At 41.7% G+C, this 10,301-nt stretch overlaps 1 protein-coding gene across 1 annotated transcript in view; it reads left to right on the top strand.

The window, feature by feature from the left end:
* Positions 1-1,542: 1,542 nt before the first annotated feature.
* The window catches only part of LOC308288865 (myocyte-specific enhancer factor 2A-like), a gene marked incomplete at its 3' end in the record, with an annotated part of 47,355 nt that continues 38,596 nt past the window's right edge, over positions 1,543-10,301 (top strand). Inside the window, exon 1 of the mRNA XM_080730340.1 lies at positions 1,543-1,638. Coding sequence (XP_080586466.1) covers positions 1,585-1,638 — 54 coding nt within the window. The 5' untranslated portion in view covers positions 1,543-1,584. The remainder of the gene's footprint in view (positions 1,639-10,301) is intronic.

Below are 10,301 nucleotides of genomic sequence, written 5' to 3'. Positions count from 1 at the left end.
CAAAGCCATACGAGCACTCAGATATTATCTGCTTTCACACTGCAGGACCCTGCCAGCATCCCTTTTTTGAGCTGTACTTCCATATAGACAAACACTGCAATGACGACGGAGCTATTGTACCAGAGTCGTCCCCGAAAAGAAGAATTTAGTGCCGCTTGTCATGCATCAGGCTTTACTCAGCAGCTCTCTCGGGCTGGTTGTGTGTGTGTGCGTGCGTGCATGCACACATGCTCACTTGCTCAGGCTTGTGCTGGTATTGATTGTGTTTTCAATTAGTTTCTCCCATTGTAATTTTATACCATTGATCGTCCTTAACAGGCCACGCTCTCTGGTCCTTAAAAAGTCTTAATGTTTTATACACCTGACCTCCAAGACCCTGAGCGCATCAGTGTTTAAAATATAGCAAATATACAGTTTCACCGGTCTACTGTATGCTTGGAGCAGATTGGTTTCATTGCGTTATATATGTTTTAAAATACACAGCGATCCAATTGTTAACATGTGCAGCTGTTCATTGATCATCGTCAACATTAAAAGCAACCAATGTCAGTATTTTTTGATATTTGGTTAAATAAATTGTTGAATTAACTGTTGGCACACACTCACTCACTCACTCACTCACTCACTCACTCACTCAATTGTCTTCTCCTCAATGTTGATTTTGACAGCAAAATTTGATTTTAGTCTACAAATTCTACAGTTGATTTTGTCGCCAAAAATGTGTGACACAATATTTTAGTCTAACTGTCAATATTCTGTAAACTATACTGTTTAAACTATATAAACTGTCAGTATTTAGTCTTAGTTTTAGTCTTCATAGATCTGTTTTTTTTGTTTTCATTCAGTTTTCGTCAGTGAAAAAAACGTAGTCAACAGACATTTTTCATCATAGTTTTAGTCGACAAAATCAACAGTGCTCTCACTGCTCTGTTGTCTTCTCCATTATTTTATTGCTTTAACTATAAAAAATAATTGCAGACCTACAAGCTCACAGCGCGGCACCAAGTGCCACGTTGCAAGCTTGTAGATCTGCTATTTTTGAAAAATCATGAAAATATGTGCAAATCTTTGAATATATCTTTTCTAAAGCGAACATTTCTAACTCAAATATTTGCTTCTGGGGGGGGTCCCTGATACATAATATTTTGAAATGGGGGTTGACATGAAAATATTTGAGAACCACTGACATACTGTAGCAGCATGAGTTTTTCAAAAACCTTATGTATTGGAAGACATTTTATAGAATCGGGTCAAAAATATTTTACAAGGCTTTCACAAATGTTCACGATTTCTTCAAAAATAGCAGATCTACAAGCTCACTGTGTGGCACTCGGTGCTTGTATATCTGCTATTTTTCAATAGTTAAAGCATAAAACAATGGTTAAAGTGGTTAAAATCGAGAAATCAACGCTGCTCTGCTGTCTTCTCCTTCTCTCCTGCAGGGTGCAGAGTGTTGGACGTTGTACGGCTGACGGTGGAACTATGTGCTGACGAACCAATCAGGAACTGTCGCCACCGGGACGTTTTTAGCGCTCCTTCTTCTTCGTTGGTTTGGCGTGGAGGAGACAAGAAGTGGTCGCCGCCATGGGGCGGAGGAAGATTCAGATCACCAGAATAATGGACGAGAGGAACAGACAGGTCAGATATATATTAGTGGTGTCCAAAGATTAAATATTTTAATTGCGATTAATCGCATGATTTATGTAGTTAATCGCGCGATTAATCGCAAATAATTCATCAGCTTTTATCAGGTCACAATGCAACTTAGAGGGATATCTTTCAAGTCTTTTGTGGCCCTATATAACTTGGTAGTGGAAATATTTGCTGGATTTATGCGAAAGTATGTTAATCTTTTATTTGAAATCAATTAAAACCCTGAATAAATCATAATGGTATTGCATTAAACAGACTGCAGCTGATGGTTATAAGGATCTGCCACCTTTATGCTTTAATTATACTTTGTATGTTTTGTTACATCAACAGGGATGGACCTTGTAGCCAATATAGCCGATATTGTAGGAATGTTTGTAAATATGCGATTAATTGCGATTAAAATAATTAATCGCGATTAACATAGCGGTGAGTTAATTGCGATTAATTTAGTTAACTCGGACAGCACTAATATATATATATATATATATGACTACGTATATATTTTTTTGATGATTTTCTTTTAAACGATACACCAGCCCACGGGACTGACACAACATAACACATAACCAAATACCTACTCAGCAATACAATCAATACAATGAACAAATAGAACCAAAGCAACAGCAAAACAACAACGGAAAATAAAGGTGAGTGGGGGGGGGGGCTATGCTGTTCATTCATATACTTGAAACAAATGTGAGCCAGCAGGATACAGTGTTATTCAAAAGAAAGACCGCATTAAACTAAATCAAAATGTCCTGTCCAAGCCAACGCTGCACCCGGGGACCGTACCCATGTTCCCCAGGTTCTATATTCCCAACTTTCTTACCACCTAACCCTACCCCTAACCCTAAACCTAACCTCAGTAAAACTAATGGAGGTTAACCTGTGGGGAACATAGAACCTGTGGAACATAGGGTGGACCGACCCCCTGCACCCGCCCCACTATCAGATGAAACACAGTGTTTCTCTATCAGCTCCAGTTTCCGGCAGAGACCCAGGCCACGCCAGGCTTTGTCTCTCTAGCTAAATAATCTGGGACGAATTTAGAAACCCAGGGACGACCCAACTGAAATCAAGCTAACTACCAGGTTGAGTAGGAATCCAGCAGCCTAGGCCGAAGGATAGAACCGCTGTCATAAAGATCCCTGGAAGGCCCTTTTGCTTTTCAGAGTGGTCAGTGGTCACAGCTGCTGCATGGCGGTCAGGGCAGTAATTTGGGGTTTAGCGTCGGAACCCAAACGGTACCCAGTCATTAGCAGGGTGGAGTCATGGCTAAAGGACATGCAGTGTGGCATTTCTCAGAAGCTAGCGTTAGCGATCTCTGGGAATGAAAAAAAAAGCAACCTGTGTCATTTTGTCTTTACACACTTGTCCCATGTCTTTATCTATCCAAATAAAACACAAACGCGCGTAACATATTCCGCTTAATCAGCATCAGATTTATTATTGTCCAGAACTATTTGGCATCGTACTGTAGATGACGCACAATGTTTTATCTCATCAATCCCTCCCTGGTGATCTGAATACAATTAAGAGGTTGATTACTTGCATATCATTTCTGTCGGGCGGAGACCTCTCCGTACCATACCATCTCCTCTCAGTCATCTCCATTTTCTAACTTCCCCCCGTAAATTAATTAATGTACTACTTACTACAGTGTCAGAAAGATCTGCTACTTTTGATTTGAATTAGAATTTAAAATTTGAATCCTGCACAGTAACAGTTTCTGAGATATGGGAAGATCATTGTGGTCCCTTAATAAAACATAACACGCATATTTTGAGGCAGAATTTGTATTTGTATTTAGATTCTCTGGCCTCTGTTTTGATTGTCTTAAGTACCAGCTCTTATGTCTTAACTTAAAGGCCTGTCCATACTGTCTCCGACCACCAAACCTTTTGTCGGAGAGTTCAGACTTTCCGACGTGCAGCTTTCTGGGTAATGCTTTCCAGAAGATGCGAGTGACGTCATTTTGTAGTTGAACCGGACCTTTCAGACAAAAGGTTCGGTGGTCGGAGACAGTATGGACAGGCCTTTAAGCTATGGCATAAGAGCTGGTACTTAAGACAATCAAAATAGAGCCCTATCTAATACCAATGATCAGGTCTGGAACCAATTCATGGGTGTCAATTCGAACTTCACCAATGTTATAGACAACAAATACATTATTGATAACACATTTATAAAAGTGTGTTCAATAGAAAGACAGAAGGTGAAGAATCTTAATCTTATTTAGAACGGGTACACATTATTGTGTATCATTATAATTTTGACCCGATTCTATAAGTGTCTTTTGAATCCTTCTAAGATTTTTTGAAAAACCCTATGTTTCCATGTCAGCAATCTGGCCAGCCATCGTCAAAGAAAAGGTCCTTTTCACTCAACTGGAGCTCAGTTAGTCTGTTCTTGATAGACTACTATGTCAGTGGTTCTCAAACTTTTTCATGTGAAGGACCCCCAAATGATATTGAGTTACAAAACGTTCGCTTTGAAAATACATATATTCAAAGATTTGCACACATTTTCACGACTTTTTCAAAAATAGCAGATCTTGCAGCGCAAAATAGTTAAAGCATTCAATAATGCTAGGCCTTTAAACAGCATCCCTGTGAATAAAATGTTGTACAGACAATGTTTTTAGTCGACTTGTCTTCCCCTCGCTCCCTGCCCGCCCTTCCATCTTCCAAGCCCTGGTCCTGCATGGCCACTGGCTTAGCCACACTCCTGGCCACTGGAATCTCTCTGTCTGTCTCCTCTATATATATCTATATATATCACCCCCCCTAAACACTACCAACAAATACCAGTCTGTCTGGAAGTCAAGCCCTGTAGCTTCTGGAAATAGGGATGCGGCCACGGGAGGTAAATATAGTTTTGGGGTGTGTGTGTGTGCGTGTGCGTGTGCGGGTGCGTGTGTGTGTGTGTGTGTGTGTGTGTGTGTGTGTGTGTGTGTGTGTGTGTGTGTGTGTGTTGGGGGGGGGGGGGGGGGTTATATTTGATGTTGGGTTGTCAGGCCGTTTCTGTGTAAGCACTGATGGCGTCTCTGCACTGGTTTAGTGGTTCTCAACCAGTGGTCCGGGGACCACCAGTGGTCCTTGAACCCCAGCTAAATGATGGAGAGTTGGTAACCAACTCTCTTATTACCTACGACAATTTCACAAGTTATTTCAAAGTTTAAGGTTGGATGTGCAACCTTCCAGATGGATTACAGGCAGATTTATTAAATTAGCTTCTCAAGTTCTAATTTTCCCTCTTGCAGATTCATAGAATTTGTCTCTATCGACTTGTCAACCTCCATCCATTATGTTAAAGGAATATTTCACTTTCAAAAAAACTTTTGGTCGTTTTATCATCTAATCAGGCTTTTATGAACACCCTGAACAGTTTTTAGTTTGCTTGATTCAATATTTAGATATTTGATGTGAATGTTATCGGTCCTCCTCCTCCAGGGCCTCTCCCCATACACACCCATTGTAACTTCAAACTCCATTTTAACCATGATAGATTCATTAAAAACACCCATTATGACTCATTCTACCCTCCTAATACAGGAACAGGCCGTGTTTTTTCTATAACTTTCTTTCATTTATTTTTAATCATTTCTTATTGTATTTAATTTTTTTCCATTCTCCCAAAGAATTATTAAAAATAAATGAAAAAAGTTATTGAAAAAAACACTGCCTGCTCACATATTAGGAGGGTAGTATGAGTCACCAGAAAAATAATGGGTGTTTTTAATGAATCTATCATGGTTAAAATGGTGTGTGTATGGGGAGAGGCCCTGGGCCTGGAGGACCCTGTTCAGGGTGTTCATAAAAGCCTGATTAGACGATAAAATGACCAAAAGTTTTTTGTGGAATATCCCTTTAATTAAGGCAAAACAGTGCAACTATCTGTTATTTTCCAAGAGGAGGTGTCAGAAATATTAATATCATGTGTTGTTGACCACGTGAACCCTATAGCATCACCACTATTCTGGGCATGTCATAATAATAGGTGAACATTTGCAGAGAAATAGCCAGACGTTTCCCCGAACGAGCTGATACACAAGCTCACAACGCAACACGTTGTAGGTTTGCATATGGGCTATTTTCGACAAAGAGATTTGGTGTAGAGGGGGAAAAAAGTTGTCCTGATATAGACCCCTGTGGGACACCGGCCAATTGTTGTGATTGTTTTGTGGTTATATGTGTATTTACAGTTGGCTATATGAATATAAAACAGGGCATTGTTGACAGTACACTATGTGCAGTATGCTCTGCTAACCTATTCCTGGGCGGGAAATAAACCATGGTTGTAAACAACCTTTCCCAAACCAAAAACCATAATCCTCTCAATGCCAACATCCCTGAATCCTGAATGAATCCTCTTCCTTAACTTCCATCACAGTTGTTACCAATGATACCACTTAATGAAGGCTCTGTTCCATGCTGGTCAAACAGGGTCAGGGTGCTGATATTGTGCTTGTTGGCTCACTGGAAACTCTCTACACTCTGCTACACCAGTGGGTCTCAAAGTGGTTCCAAATGGCCCTTCACGGGTGTGTAACTCTGAGAGCGTACACATTTGGTTCCATTTGTTCACTCTTACAGTTACGGGGGTCCGTTTGTAGCCTTTATGCACAGCAGCCATATTTGAGAGAAGTTGGGTCTCTTTTCTCACTTCCTTCATAGGTGCTTCCAATGATACTAATGAAGGCTCTGTTCCATTTCATGATGTAGTACAGTGGTTTTCAAACCTTTTATTTCAAGGACCCCCATAACTCCCCACATACAAATGGAACCAAATGGACAGAATTGGGAGCGGTGATAACTATTGACACATGCTTCAGCTCATATCCCCCACTCTCATTGGTCCAACTATTGACACAGCCCTGCTCAACTACTCCTCCATCTCATTGGTCAGCTATTGACACAGCGCTGCTCATCCCCCCCATCTCATTGGTCAACGGGCTCTTCCCATGTGACTCATAGTTAATTGTGTGAAGTTGAGATCCTCTGTGGAGTGTGTTTGTCCGGGAACAGTTGACTCATCACCGTGCTGTCATGCTTCTGAGACAACATTCCCTGAGCTGCTGCCATGTTGTTTGATGGGTTCCAGCTATTCATTTCATTTCATGGTATCATCATTACACAATGTAAATAATGCATAGGAGATATTATGCCCCATGAAAGCTATTATATGATAATCTACAAGGTCTGCCCACCATCACAGAGGTTGTGGGGTTGAGTCCACCATGGTGCATCCAGCTTTGTCGGGTGTCATTACGAATAGGCTACCCGTGTTCGGGGAAGGGAAGCTGGGCGGGGAGGAGGGTACATGTCAATGCTTTGTAAGCAAAGCTTGCACGGGGACAAATGACTTAACTATACATATAATTGACTGACACATTTTATAATTTTATACGTTAAAATTGTTTGTAGAAAATTGTGGAAATATCAGATCTATAAGCTCACAACACGTCGCTTGTAGATATGCTATTTCAACTTCGAAAAGTTATGAATGTTTTTCAACGTGGCCGATAGTGCCGATTTTGATAATTATGCAAAAACAATTGCGATTGTCTCGAGTGATGACGTGATAATTGTGACAGGCCTGCTCAGAGACTACACACCCACATCCTGAGTGTTGATTTGAACTTGGTCATCAACCTTTTCAGGCCAAAACCCCCCAAAGAATCATAATTGAACCGTGTTAAATTGTCACTTTATAAATGTGCATATACCCTCTATACACACATTAAACTTTATGTTGGTTTGTTTACCGTTGAGTGAGAAAACAATGTTAACATTAAGTTATTATCTGGGGACCCCCAACATAATTTAGGGACCCCGACCCACATGTTGAGAACCACTGCTCTAGAGGGTTGATGGTTCTCAGAAGGTTTAAAGGTGAAAACATAACGTCATGGTTGGAGCAGGTTTGTTGTTCTGACCTGATGAGTCAAGCTGGGAGGGTCACAGTAATGACAGGGGGAGTGACACGCTGCGGTCAACACAGGCAGGGGTCAAAGGTCATACAGGGTCAGATGGTCGGTGATGACCGAGAGAGGGAGAGAGAGAGAGAGAGAGAGAGAGGAAGAGAGAGAGAGAGAGAGAGAGAGCGAGAGAGAGAGAGAGAGAGAGAGAGGAAGAGAGAGAGAGAGAGGACCTGCATGTGTGATTCACGCACGCACGCACGCACGCACGCACGCACGCACGCACGCACGCACGCACACACACACACACACACACACACACACACACACACACACACACACACACACACACACACACACACACACACACATGCTTAGTAAAACAGACCTGATTTGCACTGTACTTGAGTTATTTTTCCATCTACGGTCAACTCTATTCACCAAGAATAGCAGATCTACAAGTTCACAACATGCGTTGTGAGCTTGTAGATCAGCTATTTTTGGTTAACCTTCCCTCCAGAATAGGGATGCTGGGGTTTAAGTGGTTAAATGTTAAGCATAAAGTTATGTTCAGTCTGTTCTGATGGAAACTGATATTTCTCTTTGACATACATATGTTTTCAAAGTGTCCAGCAGCACAAGCCAGCCTAACGATGAACCCTGGTTTAATCTGAAACACAATTCTATACAATATGTAGCGGGGGGGGGGGGGGGGCTCTTCAAAACCCTAAGTAAGTACTAGAGCCCTCCTCTAGTACTTACTAACAGAGCCTTCCAGCCAGGCAGCTGTTAAGAGATGACAGCCGGACTCCTGAGAGCATTCTAACTTTTACATATTTCATAGCTCTGACGAGAGAGAGAGAGAGAGAGAGAGAGAGAGAGAGAGAGAGAGAGAGAGAGAGGTGTAGCACGAGAGACAGGGAGAAACAGAGTTTCTGTCTGTCTGTCTGTCTGTCTGTCTGTCTGCTCCATGCGCATGCAGTAGCCACATGGAAAGAAATCGGGCCTCCTCCTTACTTCCTTCACAGGTGTTACCAATGACACTAACAAAGGCTCTGTTCCGTTTCGTGTAGCACAGTGTGCGTGCGTGCGTGCGTGCGTGCGTGCGTGCGTGCGTGCGTGCGTGCGTGTGTGTGTGTCCGTGCGTGTGTTCGCAAACGTTTTAATTTCAAGGAACCCCATAACTCTGAGAGTGTACAAATGGAACTAAATGGACCCGTACCGTATGCAGATGTTTAACAATAATTGAACTCTTGAGAGCCTAAAATTAAACCAAATGCACCCTTACAGGTCCATTTGGTTTGATTTTACGCTCTCAAGGGTTAAAGATCTATAAGGGTCCATTTGGTTACCATTTCTCCATAATTTATCTGGGGACCACCTGGAACCCCCTTGAAGGGCCACTGGTGGTACACCAAATCTCTTTGTCAAGCATTGTTGATCAACTGGTTCCAGCAAATGTGTGGCCAAACCTTCTGCAAATGTTCACCTTATTAATTATGACAGAATACAGATGCTAGGGTTCATGTGGTTAACATACTGTGTATGATATTAATATTTCTCAGACACCTCCTCTTGGAAAACAACGGACAATGTACCAATGTCTCTGGTTGACATTGTCACATTTCACTCAGGTTTTTTCATCTCACTCATGTCACTTTGTTTGCTGACCTCACTCAGCAACAAAATCAAAATAAAATAATTATCATGTAAATAAAACAATTCACAGGAGGCAAGTAGTGATCACCCCATGATGTGCACTGCAATGTAGTTCCAAATGCACTACATTGCAGATGCTTTTTTGAGAGTAAAAAAACTAAAAAAGAAGAAGAAGACATGCATGACATGGGCAGATACCAGGAAATGTGCCAATGTGAACCAGAGACATCGGTAACAGCTATAAGTGTTTCTTGTGTATTTTATTGTAAGGTTGTCCCTATTATTATGCATAAACCTTTACGGTGTACATATGTTTCATGCTAGAGCTGCTCTAGCGAGGTCGCAGGGGTCTTGGAGGGGAGTGTGAGGTGAAGTGTCACTGGGTTCATCCGGTGGGGACGCACACATGGGTTAAACTTCTCAGTCCTGGGGACTGATTTCAGTCTTGAGGATTCCATAGAGGCTATTTCTGAGATCAGTGCAGATCTGCCAAAAAAATAAATAATAATAAAATAAGTGGGAGGTGTAGCGATGGCCGTCGGCGTGAATGACAAAGTTGTCAAAACGCTAGTCACGTGATCTCCAAACTAAAAAAAGCAGTTATAATTTCAAGATATGAGTATTTGAATTGGCCAGACTAGCTATAGAATACAACAGAACTTCAGAAGATACTTCTATAAAATGAAGCATGGATTGGCACATCACACATTCAGTGAAGGCAGTTCAGAACTTCTGGGAAACACCCCAAATATTGGTATGCGCTAAAATCACATATTGGGACATGGTCTGAAAATATTCAGTTCTTGGGATTTATTTTGGCTTTAACCCCTGCACACAGCATTTTATTTTTAAACCGAGGAAAGCAGAGGGAAAATGTGTTATGGCGGCAATAACACATTGGACCTTTACGGGTCCATTTGGTTCCATTTGTACACTCAGAGCGTTACACACCGTTAAGGGTCCATTAGGAACCCCCCTCAAGGAACCATGCGGGTCCTTGTACCACACTTTGAGAGCCACTGGCCAGTGAGCCAACATGGAACAATACTGTATCAGCACACTGACTCTG

Source organism: Nannobrachium achirus (assembly GCF_963921795.1).
Source record: "Nannobrachium achirus genome assembly, chromosome: 7".
Lineage (NCBI taxonomy): Eukaryota > Metazoa > Chordata > Actinopteri > Myctophiformes > Myctophidae > Nannobrachium > Nannobrachium achirus.
The sequence above is the reverse complement of the archived record's forward strand: the minus strand, read 5'-3'. Positions and strand labels throughout refer to the sequence as shown.